Below are 25,033 nucleotides of genomic sequence, written 5' to 3'. Positions count from 1 at the left end.
TGACATTTCACAGACAGAGTCTTCTACTTCAGAGACACACCAGTCTGACCAAGAGAAATTGTCTTATGGCCTTATACAACCCAGATGTTAGGAAACCATTAGGCTAGGTCTCCTAAAGACCTTCTTGGCTCCCAAATCCATGCTCTGTCTAGCCCAACTCACAGCTTGGCACCCAGTCATGAAATGTCCCTAACATTCCTTAGCTCTGTTGTGCAGCCTAGACATTGGAATCCTGTTGACAACCAAACCACCAGACCTCTCTGTGTAAAAACTTCATGTTTGGGCTCCCAGCCTCATCAGGAAGTTGTCAGGGCTTCAAGGTCAGAAGAGTGAGTTTGATGGCTGTGGCTGAACTCCCCAACTAACCAGAATTAACCAGTGGGTCATGCGACATCTCCCTTTACCCCAGTGAAGGATTAGGGGGTCTCGTCAGGCCTCCTACATCCCCAGATAGAGTATCCCATAACCAAAAATCCAGAAAACCAGGCAGGAAATTCTCACAGCAACCTAGCTAAAAAGGGCTTTTCTGACTTACCACAAAAGGAGGCTTCCATAGAAAATGCTTGCTATTTCCTTTTTTCAAGCCTGGCCATTCACTGCAGGGGTTCCCAGAGCCAGAGAAAAGAGCTGGGTTCCAGAATTTGAGGTTTCTTATTTCTTATTTCACTGGTGCCTCCAAATGCTTAACTTGAGATTTGCAAGAGAAAAACTAGTTCTACCATTGAATTTGAGCCAAATTGAAGCAAGTTTTAATTAAATATTAAATACTGGTCAGGAAGATGGACTCTGGCTAGGTCCACTCCCTGGAATTCCCAGCTAAGTGGCCCTGAGACACATGTTGCAGGGCTTTTTAAGGACAAACCCATATGGAAACCATATTTTCCCATGTGGCTTGGCTATTATTTTCCAAGACCTACAACTCATAGCATCCCAGGAAGTCACCTGGTCCTTGGGCAGGTGGAACTTACAGGTTAACTTTTGATTAACAATACTTTGCAATGCCTTACAATACCATCTCACATGGTGGCTAATTGTTTCATATAAAAATTAGATTATCTTTGGTTTGGTTTGTAATCCAATTAGTTTTGGGCTTCTCGGTAATTTTAAGACAACTCTCATATTTATTAACAAAACAGAAAGTTTGAGTAAAAGTGGTTTTCTAAAATAATTGAAATTCTAATAAAACAAAGGAAGACTTTATTAGATGGAAATAGATATATTGTAAGAATAACCCTTCTGCCCTATCTTGTGACTTCAATGCAGAGAAGAAGCACGTCCTATTGGACACAGGGCAGCTACATACTTTAACCTCCTATTCCACTTTGGTTTCTGTTGCTGTGATAAAACACTCCGACCAAAAACAACACGGGAGAAAAGAGGACATTTCATCTTACACTTCCAGGTCATATGTTATCATTGCAGAAAGTCAGGAGAGGAACTCAAGGCAGAAGCTTCAAGCAGAAACCACAAAGGAACACTGCTTACTAGCTTGTTCAAACACATTTTTTTAAATACATCCCAGGCCAATGTCCCTGGGGATGGCACTCCCTACAGGCCAATCTGCCCTGGGCAATTCATTATATATGGTTCCCTCTTCCCAGGGGATTGTGGATTGTGATAAGTTGATAGCTGAAGCTAACTATGATACATCATATGCCATGGTTGTAATACTGTAATGATTTCATTTTCTGCATTAATGAAAGACTAAATTATAAGGCCCCAAATTTGATCCCCAATATCAAATGGAAGAGGGGGGAAAGAGAGAGAAGATTTGATACCATCTGACCATCTGATTATTTCATATAAATCTAAATTACTTTAACATTTTTAAAGAAAGGTCATGTGTACTGTCTTTGTGTCTACCAACATAGAACAAGGTATAAATATCAAAGCACAAACACAGATGGAAATCGTTGGTATTATTTTTTAGTCAAAGTTATTACACAGTACAGATTATGTAGCACTCCACATTAAAATGCTTTATTTAAAAAATATTTTTGCATTAATAATATCTACTAAACAGAGAAATCTGTATTGCAAATGATTATTCTCACAAATTTGAAGAGATTTGAGGCAGAACAATCATTTTCTGGCTCTTAAAAATTCTTTGATTATTCATGTTAATTGAATGCATAAATCTAAAGGTACATCATTGAAGAGAATGAGATATTTCAAAGAATGATGACTTACCATTTAAAAATTAATATGATGCATGGAAATTACATATCACAGTGATGCCTGCAAAGGAAAAATGTTCCCAGGAAGAACACAATCTCCAATGGCAGGCAGATTCATATTGTAGCTGTCTACATCTCCCATGGACTCATAATTTATTCAGGTTGATAGTCTGAGAGAGCAACAGGTTTCTGTCATTATGAACAATAACAACAAAGTGTCTATAAATCACCACATTTCACCATGTGCTGCACAAATACTTTATCTTGCATACAGAAGCCACTGCCCAGTGTGTATTGTATTAGCTTTCTGGCTCTTTCTAAGGCTTGGTAAGAGTTTGCTAAACATGGCTTGTTTGGTGTTGTGAACGGATGTCAACACAGACATGTTGAAGAGAGCATCTTTCAGGGGGAATAAAGCTTGCCTAACATAAATAAATGAGATGGTGAAAGGCTTTCTGGTCCTGTTGCCTGTGTGTCCAGGTGTTTCTCTCTATGTAGTAGAAGTATTAAGTGTGTAATTCTTGGCACATTAACCATTGTAACATCTTTGGGGAAATGAAGGTTTCTAGACTATCTTTGTTTGTATTATATGAACTTTGCACATTGACTATGCTAGATCCTCAGTTAGCAGCTATTAAAGAGATGAATGAATAATACCAAGTCAGAAGAACATGTCTACAAATATCCTCTGTGTAGCCATCAAATATGAAGCACTTGAAGCACATATATGACTTCTCTGAATATAAAGATTAAATTAAATAATAAAGAATGTACAAGTTACTATATAATACATGTATTTCTCCTTCCAGACTACTATATAACAATTTTCAGTGCAGCTATTAGGGAGAATTGTGAACTGGTCTATTGTTCTTGCTGTTATTTTTGAGGGGACAGGATGCTTGAACTCAAGGCCTTTCATGGCATAAATACATCTTCTACCACTAAGTTCCACCTCTAGTCTTAGAGGACTCAGTGACAGAGACTACTATTCACACATATAGATCTACCTTACCACAATGGCAATGCCATAGACTGTGTATTCAAATACATTAGATTACTGCCACCCCTTGTGCTTGAATCCAGATGGGGTAGAGTTTCAGTGAGAAGAAAGAATCCCAGCAAACTGTTTTTGCTACTCAAACCTGGAATGTTATCACTGCTCAAGACAGTTGATTAAACTATTAGTTGAAAGCCAAGCATTAGAACAAAAAGATAATTAATATTCACTAAATGTTTAATGAGTTCCTGTGACTATGATAAACTCTTTGCATATTTAATATCTCATTTAAACTTCATGATGGTTCTACAAAGTACACACTAGTATTGTTATTATTTATGGACAAGAAGACTGAGTCACAGAAGTGTTGACTGGCTCAAGGCCACAGCGTTAATCTTTGAAAAAGCTGACATTCAAATTCAAACACTCTGATTTTATTATTCTGTTAGCCAAATCTCTCTGCATGATAAACTTAGGCTGGAAAATTGGTACATTTCTGAGAGAGTTGCCAAGGTGCACTGAAGAACAGGAAGTCCTCCAAATAACATCAGTGTAAACCGTGAGTGTCATTACTACACATCAAGCTTTGAAATTAATGGAACACCATTTGAGAAGAATAATTATCACACACCTATATTATCTTGTTTTGTAATTAAAAATCGCAAGCATTGTCTGTTATGAGCCATTATTCATGATGAGTTTTGCTAGCTCAGGTAAAGATATTTACCTTGATTGTCTAAACAGGGTGACAAGAGACTCACTTAATTAAACTTATTATAAACTATGCAAATTTTTTTCTCCCCTGGAAACAAATTTAACATACCACCTATAAATTCCTAGCTCCTTGGAGCTGTAAGGAGTTTGAGAAGTATGTGAAAAGTTTTATTGAGTACAAAACAACTTTCCAAACCTGAATAGGCTGCCAAGTCTTTATTACTCTATAATAAAATTTCCCAACAATTGCACTAAGTCAATTGCAACCAAATCCCTGGTCCCCCATCCAAAATACCTTCTTCCTAGAACTCATCAATACTGCCCAGGCATCACTCTAGATATTGCCAGTTGTACATACTGTATGAACTCAATTTGGGTGCCTGCTTAACTGACTGAAAATAAAAAGTTAATGGGACTGAGAAGATGGCTTAGATAATTGCCCAAGTATGCACAACTGAGCTCTGATTCCCTACACTCACATAAGTGCAGGTGTGGTGAGATGCATCTGTGACCATAGTGCTGGCAGGGTGTAGGCAGGTGCTTCCCAGAGGCTCATGGCCAACTAGGCTATCTGAAATGGTGAGTTCCGTGTTCAGTAAGAAGCCCTGTCTCAAAAAGTAAAGCAGAAAGTAATAGATAAAGATACTCACACTGACACCTTGTGTCCATTTATGCGTGTATGTGCAAATACACCTGCACATCCAGGCATGAAACACACACACACACACAGAGAAGGGAAGGCAGAGAGAGAGACGGGGGGGGGGGGGAGAACAGTTAAGGTCAGTGATGCATTATATTGTATTTCGCAATGAGAGATGAGTAGAGCTGCTACCATCATTTTTGAGAAACTGAATGTGCAGTCAGTTTTAAGATGCATGACCTTCATGTTAATGACCAACAAGTGACACTGATGAAACACTGAGGGAAAACAATCCTTAGATAGCTCCCAATCTGTAGAGTGCAGAGAGAAGGTTGGATTTCCTCTGGCAGAATGTAGAAACTTTGAAAGACGAGGAATATTGATACTTGTTTTGATTTGGAAAAGTAATTCCCTATCCTTGCTACCCTGATTTAGCTCCTTGACAGCCTTTTAAAATCAATTCATAATGTCAAAAAGGAAGAGAAGTTATAGTAAATCCCAGTAAAAATAGAAACCAAAAGTCACAAAATAGAAATTAATGAGCTTTTAAGCAGAAGATAAATGGCTAGAAGCAGAAGGCTGAAAGGTTACATTCTTGTGGGGTGAAGCCTAAAGGCTAAAACCCATGAGATGTAGCATTTAACATAATCATGCAAATTTGATCAAGAATTGAGCACAAAAGCACTTAAAGACTAAAGCTGGGCGTTAAGAAAAGAAAACAAAGAGAAATACTTTTTAAATGAAAACTGAAGAAAGCTCAGAACCTAGTGAAACAAAAGAAAAGCAAAGGGAGGAATGGAGGTGCCATGAGAAGCAAACCCAGGGGGGGAGTGAGATTTCCGAGATCTTCAGTGACTGCATCCAGAGGAGGTAGGGATGCCAAGTCATTCATATTTTTACTTATTACCTAGAGCATTGAATCCCACCCGGAACACAAATAGGATAGTAGCACCGTACTGCATGCAATAACATGGGAAATAAGAATCTCAGGGTCTACAAAATCCTCTACATCTTAACCACCAGAAGCTGCCTAAGTTACTACTGTCCCAAAGCCAGGAGCCAAATTTATTTTTTCATGGGACAACCTCAGAATGTTCATGTCTCATATCTACATCTTAGTGACTATGTGGCATTGATCAAGTTCCTCAACCTCTTTAAGTCCAAAAATATTTCTCTGAGCTATAAAAACAATGGCAATACTAATAATGACAGGGGTATTAATGATATCACTCCATCCATGTCTCATTATTTGGCTTTTTACTTCTTTACTAATGGAGATAAAATTTTGCCAAGCACCAAACAATGTCCAGACATGTCTCCATAATCTTGGCATCCACCTATGGCACCATCACTACTCATTTCAGAGTTGATATCAAAATGAATGATCTCATATTTTGACATTAATCCTAGCCAGAGGCTCACAGAAAATATCACCAAGGGCCTCAGAATGTAGCTCATTCCCAAAAATCTCAAGTTGCAGTTCACTAAAGAAAGAGGGTGGGCAGCAGAGATCAAATACACAAGTTGAAGAAAAAGAGGTGGGCTATAGAAACACTAACTAAATGATATTCCTTTTTTAATGTTTCAGACTCCACAACATATGCACATTTTCTGTTCAATGCATTTGATACCGACCACAATGGAGCTGTGAGTTTTGAGGTAAGCCCTAGACTCTTGTTCTACCATTTATCTTAAGACACTCTGAAAGGGATTTTGATCTTTGTAGCAGAAAAGTTAGAGGTTGATATTTGCTCATTTTTGAAAGGTCCAAAAACACCCCCTTCCTCTTTATTATGTTGCAATGTAGTTGTTCTTATCTTTCCAAAGTTGGAAAAATTACAACCTACTTTTAGTGTGCTTTCAAATATGTGCTATCTCTTCATGCATGGCTCTCCTCAGCAGCATGAGGACAATCCCAGAAGGCAAATGATTTATCTGACATTTACAGGTACTTACTGTGGGCTAGTACTTGGATATATAGATGTAATATACTTAATCTCTGATGCAGAAGCCTAGTTAATGTAGAGTAATTCAAGATATTTAATACAAAAATGCTGCCTTCACCAGCCCCAGAGTTTGCAATGAAATTAAAAATGTTAAGTAACCTACAGCAAAAGCATGCAGTGCTCTTCATGAAGTACGAGATATGATAACCTTAATAAAAATGTGTTCTCTCTCTCTCTCTCTCTCTCTCTCTCTCTCTCTCTCTCTCTCTCTCTCTCTCTCTCTCTTTCTCTCACACACACACACACACACACACACACACACACACACAGAAGAGATTAGATAGATAGATAGATAGATAGATAGATAGATAGATAGATAGATAGATAGATAGATAGATGTTTACTCTAGCAGGATAGAGCTAACAGTATATTTAAGTGTGGTTGCTAGGAGAATAAATGGAATATGCACTTAGGATAGGTGTCTGTGACTTTTACTTTTGTTAAGAAAACTGGGAGAAGAGTGTTTTGTTGACAGATTTGCTTACATTCTGAGTGACTGTATTTTGTTTCTGGGCAAATTAAGTATCTATTATCTTACTTTGTAATTTCAGGGTCAGGGAGATGATAGACAGACAGACAAACAAACAGGCAGACAGACACTAAAGCATGTGCATTATAGCATTTAGGAGGTATGTTATTTAGGGGATATATTTCCTATTTTGAGGGAGTAGAGGAGGATGAAGCTGACATACATGTAAAGAAATTTTAATAAGGACCCTGACAAAGTAACTGAGATGGTGGAATGAGACTAGCCAGGGAAATGAACCAGAGGCAGAAGGGACCAGAACAGCAAAGCCTATCTGATGGGTTTCATCAATTGTATCTGGAGAAAGTAGCAGAAGCTGATCAAGGGAATACAGGTTTGATAAGGGAAGCATGAGGCAGAGCCTGGGTGGAGACTATCACCCTGGAAATAAAGAGAAAACATCTGCAGATCTTCTGGAAGACAGAATGCAAGTATATGAGCCAGAAAAAAGGGTTGGGAAAGGAAGCAAAGAGCACATCTCAAGCAGGCTGCCAACTAAAGAGGTTGAAGACTGTGCTGTAGGACATAAGGACCTCTGAGGAAGTTTCAACAGGGCTGTTTATGTGTGCGAGCTATGTTCCTGAAACTGAGAGTGCAACTAGAAGCTACTTATTCTAAGAGTCCAGACAGGACCTGATGAAAAACTGAACTTCAGTAAAAGCCTTTGAGATGAGGGGAGAGATGAATTCAAAATTACTAAACATGAGCATTACAGAATTGTAACCATCTGACATGTTTAGGAGGGAAAACAGTTTGGGCTTGGACAACACTCTGAATACAAGGCTACATGGAGGCAGGCTGAAGAAAGAAAGGTGGATCGTTGTAAACTATCCATCAATGGTACTAGAGTAAAATTTCCAGAATACCTTGTCGTGTGTACTCTGTCCTGGTGAAGACCTCATGTCATGGATTTGAAAATTCTGGACCAGAGATATTAAACATCATCTTACAAAACTTTACCAAGAAATATCCTAAGAAGGGAAGGGTGAAAGGTGCTAGTTATTGAGGAAGTGTGAACTAGGAAGTCAAGGCAGGATGAGCAGGGTTATCCTGGATGCAGAAACAGCAGTTACTGGGCCAAAGGGCAAAGTGCAAGGGTGTTCTCGATCTCCTGAAATACTACTTCTAGTGACAGCATAAGACTTCCTGAGGGGAATGTCTTATCAGTGCTTAATCCATAGTGCTAATACCAGCATCGCCTCAATACACCTATATTGAAAGTGTAAAAGTCAATAGTCTAATTCACCTAATTAGAAAAATCATAGTTAATTACAGAGAATGGCAGAGGCAAAAACTACTAGGGATTTCATTACTAGAAACAATTTGTGTACCAGAAACATGATATTCTGCTATCGGTGTCTCATAGAACTTTGCGTTCAATTTCGCATGTACATTAACCTATTGTCAACTATGTGGGATAATACATAGCAATGCTTTTATGATGTTTATATAAAACACCAGTAATTATAATTAGGGCTCATTTTAATTTGGGAGGTTAGCTGTGACAATTATATGTGATATGCATATTGATATAATGCCTTTACTTTTAATATAAACTATTAATTCCATGCATGTCAATAAATACTGAATGAAAATCAAATTTTAAAATGGGAAACTGTAGTTATATTTCAAAATTAATTAGCTACCTGGAAGGTATCTAGAAGATAGAAATGGCTTGGGAGGGAACACACTTTTAATAGCAACAACCAACAGCAACAGATTATTATGATTTTGAGATAAATGGAAAATGGAAGATTGATAGTATTTGCTTAAAGGTGAATGGCAGAATTAACAAGTCAGAGGGGACATGGTTTTGATTATGACTGGATTCAACCTCCTTCTTGCCATCAAGTGGCTGTGGAACCCTAGATTTAGTATTCAAACCCTCTAGTCCTTAATATTCATATCACTACAACCCCAGCAGTGATGCAAATTCACAAGTTAGCATACAAATGGAAAAATTATAATAGGAGTGGTGGGTTTGGTTCTGAGCCTGCCACTAAATAAATGCTCAATATTTATTAGATTTTTAGCTATAGCATTTATTACTTTAGGCTTTTTCTAATAAAGGTAATTAATTCCAGCATTTATCATCACATTACAATAGATGACACAGTAATCTAGAATAGTTAAACATATTCAGGCAAAGACCTAGATAACTACCCTGTGACATTATGACAGATTTTTAATCTCATTAAAATAACATTTACTGTATTAAGTGCTTAAATGTTAGTAACAATAGCTACTCAATGATAAAACAAACCCATGCTTATTTAGCTTTCATTATTTTAGGCATTATATTGAGTTAATTACATAACATTAATTTCTGCAACCCTTCAGTGTACTATGGATATCTCCTTTTAGCAAATGAGAAAGGGGAGTCACAAAGTTAAATATCTTGCCATGGTTATGGAAGTAGAATGTATAACACTCAAGATTCAAACTCAGGCTGCCTGGCCTCAGTGGTTGGCACACATATAGTTCTCCAACCTCATATACATCTTGCACCTGAAATCCCCATAGCTGGCAGAATTTTGTCTTTAAAGAGACTTTAGACTTTAGAATTATAACAATATAAATGAATAGATAACTGATAGATAATGTATATACATACAGTGCATGCATAGTATTAATGTCTCCAACAAAGCATACACTAAACTATAATCAAATGTGTTATATATATCCAACAAAATATGATAAAAGCCACAGCAGCTGTTGGCCATTGCTGTCCATGTACTCAGTGAGCACATGCTTGGGCTGTTCCCAGACTCTCCTGTACTGAGGTGGGGTTTAACTGAGGTTTTATAAACAGGGAGCGGTGGGAATAATTTTCCATCCAATCTCCTCTGTGGAGATTGCAACATCAAGTATTTCAGAAGACCTTTCAGCATATAGAAGGTACCTAGATTCTTGATGAACCAGAGACCCCTTTGCTTTATTTCATGGTGTATAAGTTATAAATTATCTCTTATTTTGAAATCATTGGTAAAGCTTTTAGTATCTTTTGATTAAGGTAATAGATGGTGATAATATGTAGATAGGTAGCTAGATGGTAGATAGACAGAGGATATATAGGAGACAGATGATGACTGATAGATAAATAATTTGATAGATCATAGGTATGTAGCATGAGTCTTAAAAGTTCTTATTAATAAAATCAAACCTGAGGCCAGTTATTGGGGTCAATGCTGGTAGATCAGAGAGACAGAACAAGCCACAGCTATCTCACCTTGCCAATTCTTCTGCTGGTCTTGTTTCCTCAGACTGGATGCTTCTGTGTCCTCATCCCAATGGCTCTCAGCTGAACTGCTGCTAGAAGCCTGAAGCTTAACCAGGCCAAATGCTTAACCAGCCAAATGCTTAACCAGCCAAATGCTTCCAGTTTCTGGTCCTCACGCCTTATAAACCTTTCTGCTTTCTACCATCGCTCCCTGGGATTAAAGGCTGCTTTCTGGGATTAAAGGCATGAGTAACCATGCCTGGCTGTTTCCAATGTGGCCTTGAACTCACAGAGATCCAGAGGGATTTCTGTCTCTGGAATGCTAGGATTAAAGGCGTGTGCTAACATTTTCCAGCCTAAGTATCTTGTGGCTTTTCTGTTCTCTGACCCCAGATAAGTTTATTAAGGTACACAATATTTTGGGGAACACAATACCACCACATTTCCTCTCTTTTTGTCTAAAATTAAAAAAGCTTGTAACTAATAAAGAAAAACTATCTAATAAGTATATACAATATATACAGTCAAAAATTACATTAATGATGTCTAGTCCATTAACATTTGACAGATTCAGATAAAAAATTCCATTATATATAACAACGTCCAGTCCAGTAACATTTGACAAATTCAGACAAAAAATTTTCATTACTTATCTTATTTAAAATAAGTAGTTCCTTTTTAAAAGTAGATTCCATAATCTCTCTTTTTATCTTATCATATCCATATTCTCTTTTTTTCTTTTCATAATAGATTCAGTAGTCTACCTTTTGTCATTTTATATCTTCCCCTTTTTCTTCAGTGTAGATTCAGTGATCTACCTATTTATCCTATTGTTTCTTTATCTTTTTTCTCAGAGTAGATTCAATGATCTATCTCATACCTATATTCTCTTTTTCTTTTTGCTTTCTAGGGGTGAAGATATCTTTAGGGAAACTTGAAAAGAAAATTTTTGAGTTACTTGTCAAGTCCTGTATCATTTGTCCAGTCACTGATAGTAGGAAAGTTCAGGGCTTGTTACAAGTCCTTGCTCAAGTAGTCTGTCAGGCTGGATCATCTCAGCTAGCCATCTCAAAATTGTCCTTAACAGTTTGTAGTCCAAAGTAGATCTTTCCGTGGTGTTAACCAGCCTAATGGCTTTACCATAGTCCATGTGGAATCATCATTGTGGAGTCCTGTCTCTTTTTGAAGATTTCAAAGTCACTGTTAGGCATGGTCGTGGTTCCCTGCAGACTTTTTTTTTTTTTTCCTCCTCTGTGGTTTGGAGTAATCACAGTCTGATAAATGTCTGTCTCTCGGAACCATGAACATTCTTCCCTAGAACAGAAAATCTTCACAGCAATTTCTCCCCACCATTTGTCTTGCCAAACTTTTCCAAACTGACCTTTGCCGATGCTTTCTTGTAACACAATGGTCCTGGCAATTCTTCTCTGAACCAGCAGCAGTAAACCCTTTGTCCCAGGTAGCAGCATCACTGCAGTCACCAACACGATGAGAAGGAGCTGGCAACGTAGAAGCAGTAACCACTGCTTCCATGGTCCCACCACTGTTTGTGGCTCAGTCCAGGCCGAAGCTTCTCCCAAGCCTCCTAGGCCGGCCTCAAACTCGGGATCCTCCTGCCTCTGCCTCCTTCAGTAAATCCTACCGGTGTGCCACCACAACCGGCCAAGTGTAGCTCAGGCCTGAGCTGGGTTCCACAAGGCCACAGGCAAGTGACTTTTTCATGAATTCGTACCACGAACGTTGGGTGCCAAATGTAGCATGAATGTTAAAGAGTCTTATTAATAAAACAAACCCAGAGCCAGGTATTGGGTTCAATGCTGGTAGATCAGAGAGACAGAACAAGCCACAGCTATCTCACCTTGCCAGTTCCTCAGCTGGTCCTGTTTCCTCAGACTGGAAGCTTCTGTGTCCTCATCCCAATGGCTCTCAGCTGAACTGTGTTGCTCCAAAGCCTGAAAGCTTAACCAGCCAAATGCTTAACCAGCCAAATGCTTAACCAGCCAAATGCTTAACCAGCCAAATGCTTCCAGTTTCTGGTCCTCACGCCTTATAAACCCATCTGCTTTCTACCACCACTCCCTGGGATTAAAGGCTGCTTTCTGGGATTAAAGGTGTGAGTAACCATGCCTGGCTGTTTCCAATGCGGCCTTGAACTCACAGAAATCCAGAGGGATTTCTGTCTCTGGAATGCTAGGATTAAAGGCGTGTGCTAACATTTTCCAGCCTAAGTATCTTGTGGCTTTTCTGTTCTCTGACCCCAGATAAGTTTATTAAGGTACACAATATTTTGGGGAACACAATACCACCACACACCACATAGGTAAGAGATAGATAGATGATAGATATGTTGGTAGATAGATGACAGACAGATAGATAGATAGATAGATAGATAGATAGATAGATAGATAGATAGATAGATAGACCAGCATGTTAGTTTAGTTCAAGCTTTGGCACTAGGACTCCCCAAAATAAATTTATAACACTAACTTTCAGCATCTCTCCCACCTTCTCAATATGTATTCTTTAGTTCATAATTTTTAAATTAATCAAACAGAAAATGAAAGTTTTGTGCACTTCACTATATATTAGAGACAAAAACCACGATGTATGAAAGGCTGACTTGTTCAGTCATTTGGATAATTGAGAGGGAATCAGAATTGAATGTTATTCATCTGGAGCACAGCCTCTAAAACCTGGGGTCTTAATGGGCAGTCAGCAAACTGTCCTGTAAAGTACCAAATATTTTTGATTTTGCAACTCAGGCAGCCCATTATAGTCCATTCTACCAAACACAATCACTACCAGGTAACTCACATTGCTGAGAATTTCCCAGATTGCTCTTGTTATTGAAGCTGAGTTGAAATGTTCTTTCTGTCAGAATAATTCTGAAACACATACAATTGCTACTACAGGTAATTGATGAGTTAGAGCTGGAAGGAAATCCTATTTGTAGACAACTCAATTCCCATGGAAAATGATATGTGCGGCACCCCCTGGAGGTAGTCAGTCGAGGCATTACCCCAAACTAATAGCTCTGTTATTCACAGTGTTGACTAAAAATATTTTCATACAAATATCAGTTAAGTTTATGGAAAAACTTTTTAGATGTGCCATTTTGCTAAATGGCATAGCTATTTTCTTTGAAATGTCAGGAGGGAGTTATTTTAGGCAATGTTTTTTATTGCTATAGAATTCCATTTTTATCAAATGTATTAATCTTTCTGTTTCATTCACTCACACACACACACACACACACACACACACACACACACTTTCTTCTTGGTACAGAATTCTATTCTTATTGTTTTCTGATCATTCCAGGGGCCTCTGCTCTCACTGAAGGTATCCCTAGATATTGGTCAGTTTCATTTATTCATTTTACAAATACCCCTCAAGCACACTATGTCAAACACCCTTCAGCATGCTAGAGGCAGTAGTGAACAAAATAGGAAAAATTGCTTGCCATGGTGTAAGTTGTGTCCCCCGAGTTTGTGACTAATTTCTGTAGATCCCCACCTCTTTTCAGTGTGAGTCTTCCTCACCTGGGCCCCGTGGAAACATTCTGTGGATTCCCCAGGACTGGAGTCCTGCTTCCTGTAGTTCAGCTTTTCTTGTCATCCCATCATTTCAACTTCCTCCTTTACTAACATCAGAGGTCCAGCACCTCATGGCCTGAATTCTCTCCCTCCACTTCTTGTCACCTCCAAGTGCATGTCCTGTGACTTCCTGATGGCAAAGGCCTTCATAGTCACTGAAATTTTGGAAACAAAAGAGCATAACAGGACAAGAGAAATATACATACAATGAACATCTATAACTGTTCCCATGGCCTGGTGACCAATCTTTTCTTTTTAACTCATTCTATAATAACTGGTTAATATTAGCTGTGTTTTACACTTGCATACGAATGCAGGTAGCACAGAAATCCCATGTGATATGCAGTTTCCTCTGCTGTATCATAGTTTAATCAAGTATGCTTGCTCCAGTTCATGAATTAATATGGACACATTATCATTAACTAAATTCCATGCTATATTCAGATTTCTTCGGACTTTACTGGATGTCCTTTTTCTGACCCAGTACCTCATCTAAGATGGCATTTCGTTTAGCCCTGCCCACATTTCATTTAGACATCATGTTGTCGCCTTAGCCTCTTGTTAACACTAGCAGTTTCTTAGGCTTGCCTTGTTTATAACCAGCTTGACAGTTTTGAGGAAGTATTGCTCAGGTATTTGGTAGAATGTCCTTCAGTTTAGATTTGTATGATGGTTTGCTCATGATTAAACTGGGGTTATTGGTTTGGGAACTGAAGAGCGCAGCAGGAGAGGGCTATTTTATCACATAGAATGAGTTCAGACTGTCAAAATGATTTATGACTGTTGATACTGACCTTGTCTGACTGCCTAAAATGGCGTTTGTCAAATTTCCTAGTACAGTGTCTCCCCATTTGCAAAATAATGCTCTGTAGAAAGAAGTCATTGTGCGTCAAGCACATGTAAGGGCAGCACAGGAGGTAACTTTGTCATTTGGAATTCTGCGTGGACAATCTGTCCTTCTGGCTCCAGGAAGTAATCAATAAATGCAACACTTACTTATATAACTACGGGCTTATGGGTATTTATTTTATATCTTGCATGAAAAGCTGCTGTGACCCTACTTAAACTGTTGATCATTCTGTTCTATTGTAGTCAAGAAGAAATGTTTTGCTTGGCTCTGTTGTCCCTTTGACGTACCTCCATTTAAAGCTGTTGAGACCAAAATGTGTGTCTAAGGAGCATAGAAAATTATGTCACACAAAAAATTCTCAGTGCTAGTAAGGTCAAGGGTTGTGGTTATAATCTGTTCAGTCTCCATGATTAGAAATCAGTATGTGTGGCTCTCAGCCTGAGATTGTGACCCTGGACATAGAACGATTATTCGAGAGTCCCTTTTAGCTTCTCCTGTCTTCCAATAGCTTTTATGTCAGGACGCATACACACAAACTGAGTCTGCTGACTTTTTAGAAGTTCATTTTCTAATTTATTCATTCATTCATGTAAAGAATTATTAATTCCTGCCAGTCTATGATAGTGCACACCTTTAATCTTAACACTTGGGAAGCAGAGGTAGGTGGATCTCTATGAATTTGAGGCCAGCTTGCTCTACAAAGTGAGTTCCAAGCCAGTCAGAGCTACATGGAGAAACCCTGTCTCAAAAACCAAAAAGAAACAAACAAATACACAAAACTATGAATTCCTAACACCTCTAAATGTTCTGTAATGTCACTCGTAAGAAACTGAAGTAGAATGGAGCCTCTCGTTCACGTCACCCCACAATTTTCTCCTACAGAGCCAGCAACGATTGTGAAGCACATGTTTGTAGCTTGATAGTCTACATGACCAGAGGCCTCGGCTTCAGTCCAAGCTAAAAGGGAAGCCTGGAATTTGAATCAGATGTCTGGTTCAGCTTGCAACACTGTTGTTTCAAGCTCTGTGCTGTGATTCTGATTCTGTCACATCCCTGAGCACTCATCCATAAAGTAAATACAACAGGACAGTATGCATTCCTCAGGCGACATGAGCAGCTGGCATTATCCAACACAGAGAGCTGCTAACCCAGACAGCCCTCACGTTAGCCCTCTCTAGTCATTATTACATTTAATTTCTGTGTCTTAGGGCCCCTTACCCACCAGTTCTTCTTCCTTATGAAAATAAGAGAGAACTGTGAGAAACAGAGAAAAACGTTTGCTGCAGAATCATTTCTAAAAAGGAAACATTTTAATTAATTTACATATTCAACAATAGGAAGTACTGAGAGGAGTTGTTTTTACATCCATGTCACTATGCAATGTGCAAACTTCAAATTGAAGCCATGGAGGTACTGAAATTAGAGTTCAGTGACCATAACATGTTAGAAAAATGGTGAGGGGAAAATGGAAGGAGAATATCATCACCATAACTTCAAGTTCTGGTCCATGGTTGCATAAAATTACATTTCCATTAATGTGTGTTTGTATCTCTCTGTGTGGTAGTGGATTGCTATTTAAAACATGATTCTTGGGGGCTGGAGAGATGACTCAGCAGTTAAGAACACTGGTTGCTCTTCCAGAGGACCAGGGATTCAGTTCTCAACACCCATATGGAGGCTCACAACTCTAGTTCCAGGGGATCCAATTCCCACTTCTGGCCTCCAAAGGCCAGTGAATGCAAGTGTTGCCCAGACATACATGCTGACAAAACACCATATCATAGAATAAAAAAGAAATCTTTCTAAAAATCTGTTTAAAATGATTCTTACTGTGATTCAAAACATTCAGAAGGCATGTGACTACATTATTATATCAAAACAGAAAATTACTCCTTCTTGGTAAATATGATACATTTTTTTCTGAGTCAACCATACAATTACTTCAATGATGTCATGAAGGATTTTCAGTGATGCGGCAAAATACTTGTAATAAATTAAACATACCAAATAATATGTGATGTGGTTAGTAAATATTTAAATGCAACAATGAGATATTATGCACCATTTTATAGATCATATTTAACATATGCATATGGTATAAAATATATACAATATCTATAATGTATTTAAGATAATATTATGGCTTTTATTATAAATATATGCTCACATATATGTGAGAAAATATAGAGTGGAAATATTTAATATTAGTAGATGTTAGACTTATGTGTGCTTAGATTATTTTCCAGTACAGTTTTTATATAATTATATATTATATTTCTTATTGTATTTATTGTACACATTTATGAATACTGTTTAACATTTATCAGATCCTTAAAGGTCACCAGCAAGGTTAAATCAAAGAACTTCTAATTTAGTGTAGTGTAGCTATAATCACGTTCTAAGGCACTAATTCTTTTAAAAAGATACTACTCCACCTAGAAGGCCCACACAGGCAGATACCACCTGGAAGGCCTAAGCAGGCCGGCCAGCTATGCTGCCATCCAGTCTCAGACCCAGTGCTTTGAGTAGGTCCAACCTAACATCAACTCAGTCATCAAGCTGTGTGAAGGAGCTGGCCCGGCAGAACCGGATATCATTACCGTATAGGGCCACCCCGAGCATGAAGCCTCTGGGGCTGTAGCCCACCCTGCTTGCACTGCTGGGAGACTGAGGGCATGGGTAGTGGTCCTGCCTGCAGGCAACAAGCACAAAGGCCAGGATGTGTGGTAGCCTGGAGCTCTCACATAATCCGCCCCCGATGCCCTGCCTAGCTGCAAGATCACTCTGACTCTGAACAACAGCAGGATAGCCGTGATGAATCTCAGTGATGGTCCAGTATTTACAGTATTTACATTGAACCAGACCAATGACTGCTTGCAATGAATATTTTCATGTAAATCTATTTGGGCAAAAAATATACTGTACCACGCAATGCAGTTTCCAGTGTCATTTCATCAAAAGAATATGTAATGGAGAGGTGGAAAAGATGGAAGAACAGAGTGGTACATTGTGGAGGCCTACAAAGGTTTCCTAGTGAAATCTGAGCTTGCTTCACCCAGCAGGGCTGCATTTAGATGATTGCTTGACCACATGTGTAGTTACCAGGTGATTGGAAAGGGTCTGCACTTGGCTGAGATGGGGGAGGTCTTTTGCTCCACCCCTTGGCATTCCTATAAATAGCCCTTAGAAGAAACAGGAGGGACCGGTGGCTAAGGATCCAGGCCTTCCTGAGGCTATCCTGTGTTTCTATCTGTTTCTCTCCCCTCTATCCTTCTATCTGAATCCCTTATCCCTCATTCCTCAAGAGTACCCTAGGGGAAATAGTGGGAGCTGGTCTCCCAGCTGGCCTCCCACAGTGCATGCTCTGTGGAGAGACGTGGAACTAGAGATGGCAGTGACAGGAGGGAGAGAAGGGCAAGGTCAATGGTGGGTTTGGCGGTGTGGTGTGCAGCAGCCTGGAGCTTGTACACATGCAGCTCATTAACACGCTGCCCAGCAGCATGAACACCCTGGCTCTGAGCAATGACATGATGTCCAAGATGAAGAATGGTTCATTTTCTGGATTGGACCTCCTCAAAAGACCTCCTTGCTCCATGCTGCTGCCATAGGCCATGTTAAATTCTGAGGTTCATGTGGATATCCATCCATGGTCTGGGTGCTGGAGGCCATGTCAATGTTGGAGGCCCATGCTCCCCCAGAGGCCAGGTGGATGCCCTTAATCTGTGCTACCCCAGGAGGAAATGTTAGTGTTCATTGTAGCTGGAGAGTTTTTCTCCGGGTCCTGCCAAGCCCAGCAGTCCCTTAGCCCACTTATAAAATAAACATACAGACACTTATATTATTTAAACTGCTTGGCCATTAGCTCAGGGCTATCATTGTCTAGCTCTTACTCTTATATTCAGCCCATTTCTATTAATCTATACTTTGCCACATGGCTCGTGGCTTACTGGTACCTTACATCTTCCTTGTCCTGGCAGCGGCTTCAGGCTTCCCTTCCTGTTCCCTTAATTCTCCTCTCTGTTAGTCCCGCCTTTACTTCCTCTCTGGCTACTGGCCAATCAGTGTTTTATTTATTAACATATTTGCCATACAGAACATCTCACAGCAGTTCATGATCCAGGTTGCTGCAGAATGTCATGTTGGGGTCAATGGTCCTACTGCAGTTGGAGGTTGTGTTGATGTGCATGATCACTGTTGTGGAGGTGCAGGTGTGTGACCCATATTGCTGCCTGGTCATGTTAATGTCTGTGGTCTGTGCTGCTGCCAAGGGCCCTTGCTGCCACTGGGGGCCATGTTGATGTTCATGGTCCATGCTGCCATTGAGGCTATATTGGGATTAGGGTTGATATTGGTGGCCAGTAATACCACTGAAGGCCAGGTGAATGTCCATGATCTGTGCTGCAACCAAGGGCCATGACTGTATCTGTGGTCTATGCAGCAGCTGAAGGTTGTATTGATATCCATGGTCTGAATTGCCACCAGAGACCATGTTGAGGTCCATGGTCAGAGGCCATCGTCTGTGGTCTGTGTTCCTGAAGAAGCCAACATTGATTTCCGTCATCTGTGTTACCACCAAAGGCAAAGTGAATGTCCATGGTTTATGCTGTTGCCTGAAGCAATGTGGATATCCATGGGCTGGACTGCAGCTGCGAACCATATAAGTGTCTGTGGCCCATGCCCCCAGAGGCCATGTTGATGTCTGTAGCATATGCTACCACTGTGGACCATGATGATGTCTATGGTCTGTGCCGTGGCAGAGGGCCATGTTGATGTCTGTGGTTTGTACCACCACCAGACAGCATTCTGAGGTCTGTGGTACATGCTGACACTGGAGGCTATGTGGATGTGCATGGTCTGTGCTGTGGCTAGAAACCATGTTGAAGTCTATGATCCATGCTCCTACTGACCGTAAAGGGCAAGGAAGCTACATTTGCAGTAGTATCGATGACTGCAGACTCACAGTTAAAGAAAGTATAGACAAATTCTAAATGGTCTTCTTAAATAAAAAATTCAGAGCCAGAAATTGGGGTTAAAGCCTGAGAGAGATCAGAAGAATAGGAATAGCCACAGCTAACCTTACCTCACCAACTCCGCAGCTTCCAAAAACGAGATATTTCCTGTCTACCCACACCTATATGCCTTGCTGTTTTGCCACCTGATTTGCTCTCTCTGTCCAGCTACATCACTTCCTCTTCCTGCCCAGCTCTGTCACTTCCCAACTGTCTGTACAGACCTCCACACCTCCATGGTTAACTAGTGTTGGAATTTAAGGTGTGTGCCACCACGCCTGGCTCTGTTCCCAGTGTGGCCTTGAACTCACATAGATTCAGACAAATCCCTGCCTCCCAAGTGATAGGATTAAAGGAGTGTGCTAACATTGCATGACTTTTGTGTTTACTTATAATGACTGGCTTTTTCCTGTGATCTCCAGGCAAGCTTTATTTATTAGAGCACAAATAAAATATCATCACCACATTGCCCCCTTTTTTGTCTAAAATAAAAAATAAAAGTTATAACTAATATAACAAAACTTTATATAATAAGTACAATAACTACATACAATATATACAAGCAATAAATACATCAAAAATGTCTAGTCCATTTGCATTTCACAAATTCAGAGAAAATATTCCATTATCTATCCTACTTTAGTGAGTCCAAAATGTACCTTATTCACTTTCTATCCTATCTTGTATTACCAACAGAAAACTATCTTATGATGTCTTTCAGTATTACACACTTAACACCTCTTAGTGAGTTTCTTCTGTGAATTTCTTAACAAGGAAAACTGTAACTACAACTGTCTAATCATCAACTCCCTCAGAGACCTGAGGAAATAATATTACCTAGAAAACAGGAAGTGCAAACAAGTGACTTCCAAAAAATGTGAATTATGACAGAAACAGCCAGCTTCCTGGACAGTCACCCAAGGTTTCTCTGCACGTTGGCGCATCATCTTTGGCCTACAGGCTTAGCATATCTGATAGACCCATTGTGAAGTAGGATGGACACAAGACCTACATCTCAACCTCACATTCAGTGCAAGCATTCCATGTACCAGATAAATTTGAATTCAGGATTTTGAATTCTGGACATTGCTAGGATTGTTGGAATTTGGCTGCCCATTCTTCTCAGCTTGGGAGTGGCATCATCTCAGCAAGAAGAGAGATACAGGCTTCTGTGACAACTTCTACTCCCATCTTCCACCCACAAAAAGCAACAGCCTAGACAGGAAGCCATCAAAGAGAATTCTTAGAAATTGTGGTAAGGATGTTGAAGTGTAGCTTTTCACAGCTGATGGCTTCTGGCAGGGATGTGGGTGAAGAAGGACTCAGTTTTCTTTAATGGCTGGCCACTGGAGTTTGACCATGCTCCAGTGAGTATATGGGCAACACAAATCAGACCTTTTTTCTCCTTTTGTTTTTGAGAGGAAGGACACAGGAGGGGGCAGACCTGGAAGGACTGGGAAGTGAGTGTGAGATCAAGGTGCATCATGTGAAACTCCCAAATAACATTATGTTGGAAAAAAACAAGACATTACTATGTTTCAGTCAAAATAAATAAGCCATCTCTTCTATAGGATAAAGTTACACTATATATAATCTTGTTAAACATATGCATATATCTGTACATAAATATATAAATATGCAGATATAATGTTACACATATTGGTATCTTTAGTCCCAAGCAAAATGTCACTTTAGTTATTTCCTGAAATTTCATCTTCCAAATATTTTAAGTAAGAGAACAAATACTGTGGAAATTTGACCTACTTAAAAGGTCATGTTAGAGAAAAATCAGTACTTTATAAGTTCCTATAAAACCATGCAAGGAAAACAAGTCACAGCACACACAAGCATATTAATGACTTTCTGCACCAAGGCTGTCACCTTTGTAACCTTTAGTGAGTCATTTAATGTTTCCTCCCATCTGGACTTGGTTGCAGCTACCTCACAATGGGTCATTCTCAGCCAGGGTGGTCTTTGACTGATAGAAGTTAAGAATAACTAATCCTCTGGGTAACTGTGTAAAGGGCTGTCAGATGAAAGGCCACTGCTGAGCAAGACCAGGTAATTACCATGTCAGACCTTGCTGTCTTCCAGAGAAGGATCTACAACAGTTATACTTTTGGTTACAAATGAGTTTATCAAGTATATAATAAGCCAAATATAATACAGAGAGAGAGGAGGGGAGAGAGAATCAAATTGGGCTCTAAAAACCTCCAGCAGAAATCAACTGAAGAAGCCTCCTTAAGTCAAGTAACTGAATGTCCTGATAGGGAATCCTAGGCAGAACAGAGTCCCCTTGGGCAGGCTGTCCAAGTATAAGGACAAGTAACACCAGGAAAGTAGTATCATCAAATTGAGAGCGCATAGACATCCAGCAGAAACTGACTAGGGAAACTGAGGTCATCAGCAGTAGTTTCTATTCTTTCCCCCTCAGGCATTTTTATAACACAGGATAAAGAGCAGTAATCCCGTTGGAAGTGGTTTAGCTCTAGCTATTTTAATAAAAAGATAGTTTTACTCCTGTGCTATTTTGCTCTCCCCCTTCTCTGTCACAGAGTTAGGGCAGGAGTCTTTCTCCAGCCAAAGGACCTTGTACCATAGCCACTGTTTAGTGTAAGTCTGCTCAAGATGCTTAGAACTTAAGAGGAAGGTACGCATGAAAGGAGTACTTTCCCTAATAGCATTAGAAATCATAGAATAACTGGTGACAACAGTGTGATCTTTATTGGCTCACAGGAATGAAAAGGCCAGACATGGCTCTGACTGTACACTAAGACTGGCCCAGTTTGTTAGAAAGATGCTATCAGCAGCCCTTGGACTTGGCGATTGACTGTTCCTGTCATGCAGGAAAGAACACTTCTAACCTTGTTAGCATTCCTTACAAGAGTCCAAGAACCTCAGAATCACTTAGACCTGGACTAGGTTCAGTAATATTTCAGCCACAAATATGATGCTCTTGGCCGGAGGTGACAGGCCATGTTCTATCACTAGAGCCAGAGATGGTCTTGGACTTCTCTATTGCTGCATGGACCTCTAAATAGAAACAAAGCCAAATGGAATATCCCTTTTCCTAAGAAGGCAAGGGACAAGAGTCCTCATTTTGTTAAAGAGCTCTCTTTCCATATTTCATTTTGGATAAACTGAGGGAAATTTCAGTGCAGATCAGCATATTAAGCTATCATTTATATAAAGAAAAGGGGAGTGCATATAAATAAATATACATAGCAACAAAAATTTGTTGGAATAGAAATAGCTAATTTCAGTTTGGGAATGGGGGGACTTTCCACCAGACATCTTACATAAATTTTAATTTGTGAACTGTATGCATGCTAACTGCCCCAAAGGCACCACCAAAGAAAGAAAAACACTATATAAAACCTGGGACAGGAAAACAGCAATAAAATGATGGAATGCAGAAAAGGAGAGAGAATTCAAGTTCACCCAAAGGGCAACTTTTGGATTTCCCTTGCTTTTTCATTTCTATCAAGAGATTATCACTCTTGAGTTTATCACATTGTAATACTGACATTACTTTATATAACAACAAATACATGTGATTTTTCTCTGGTTAACCTGGTTCCCTTCCACTGTGATCAAATACATTAGCTGAGAGTTCCACAGAGTACAGTTTCATGGCCAATGCCCTCTCAGGGACTAGCAAATGTATCTTAACTCTTTCAATCATCATAAAATCTTTGTGAGGGAGATATTGTCCTCATTTTTATAGATATGAAATTAGAGTAACAGGATGCTATTTTGCATCCAGGCACTGTGGCACCAGTTTTTTCTACAACTGCCCACATGCCAATTATAGTTCAACTTCTACTTAAAGAGCAAAGATTATCTGCTTCTTATGGATAACTCATGGATATTAATTTTTCTTTTAAAAATTGTGTGTATGTATTGCATGCATGCACATGTGCTCATACTTTGCTATCTAGGTACTAATGCATAAAGGTACAATTTCTAGTATCATGGTTAATTTAACTTAGTTTCTAATTAGATGAAGAGTAGGACATAGTTCATACTTACCAAGAGCCTTGAGGAACTGAAGACTAAAAGCACATCAGTAATTTTGGAAACATGATCAAAATCCAGAGTGTTGTTAATTGTGCTACCATCAATTAAGAGGGAATTTTATCAAATTCTAAGTTCTATTTTTATTGCTTTTTAGGATTTCATCAAAGGTCTTTCCATTTTGCTTCGAGGGACAGTACAAGAAAAACTCAACTGGGCATTCAATTTGTATGACATAAACAAAGATGGCTACATCACTAAAGAAGTAAGACATGTTAGCTATCCTCCGAGATAGTTTTGACTAACTTCAAAATATTAAACAATTTCAATGATTACTTTAAAAATCACATTTTAGGAAATCAAAAATATTTTGTGTGATGTTGGTAGAAATGGGCTACATTCTAATAAAAAATGCAACAGAAAGGACTCATTTGTAGTAAAACTCCAAAGAAAACACGAAACATATTATGGTATCCCCTTTATCCTATTGATAATATGGGGATCCTTGGGAATGGCAGAGGCCTCCTCATGTCAGGTAGACAATAGTTTGGGGGGGCAAGGTTCCCAGAAAGTCAACAGCCACCAAAGCTATAGCACCCAATGGCTGCCAGGTATTTCTCTTTGTTAGGGGTGGATCAGGACAATGGTGGGCTCAACAGAAACAATTGGAAGTAAGCTGACAATGAAAGACATTCACAAATTAAAATGCTGGTTTATTGATTTAAAACAGCAGGAGAGAAGGCAAGAAATAAGGGATGAGGGAAGGTAACCACCCTTAGTGTAGGATGCTAATAAGACTGAAAGAGCATTCTGCTGGAAGTCTGGGCATAGTTAATGGTCATAACGGCTGTGTTTCTCTCTGCATTAATATCTTCCCCAGAGTGAAGGTTTGAACAAATGGTCCCATTTGAGAAAAAGTACTCAAGACCAGTGACATGAACATGCCTTATGGGATACACAGACTCAGTGTGCCAGGACACCACTGCTTTATTAATCACTGGTTGTCTCTTGTGCTGAGGATACATGGTGTTAGGTTAGATGTCATCAAGGAGTACTAAATTTAAGCCTTCATGAATAGATGCACTTCTTGTATATTTGGTACAGCATTTGGTATATTCATTGCCTAGGTACCTCAAGATCACTGCGGAACTAGAGAATGTTAATAATCTTAGTACTTCCCATTTGAACTATTTTTTTTTGTTTTCGTCAATACTGAGAACTGAATACAGTGCTAATGTTCTATCCCTTTTTGTGTTTAATACAGCTCATCAATTCTGCCTA

General features: G+C 39.3%; 1 protein-coding gene across 1 annotated transcript in view; it reads left to right on the top strand.

Annotated features, from left to right (window-relative positions):
- Kcnip4 (potassium voltage-gated channel interacting protein 4) overlaps positions 1 to 25,033 on the top strand; it is a 105,311-nt gene that overhangs the window by 74,166 nt on the left and 6,112 nt on the right. The window contains exons 3-4 of the mRNA XM_059275863.1: positions 6,117 to 6,187; positions 23,910 to 24,017. Of these exons, the coding sequence (XP_059131846.1) occupies positions 6,117 to 6,187; positions 23,910 to 24,017 (179 nt within the window). The remainder of the gene's footprint in view (positions 1 to 6,116; positions 6,188 to 23,909; positions 24,018 to 25,033) is intronic.

This window comes from Peromyscus eremicus, chromosome 10, assembly GCF_949786415.1.
Source record: "Peromyscus eremicus chromosome 10, PerEre_H2_v1, whole genome shotgun sequence".
In the NCBI taxonomy this organism is placed as follows: domain Eukaryota; kingdom Metazoa; phylum Chordata; class Mammalia; order Rodentia; family Cricetidae; genus Peromyscus; species Peromyscus eremicus.
This window is presented reverse-complemented; position numbering and strand designations above follow the sequence as displayed.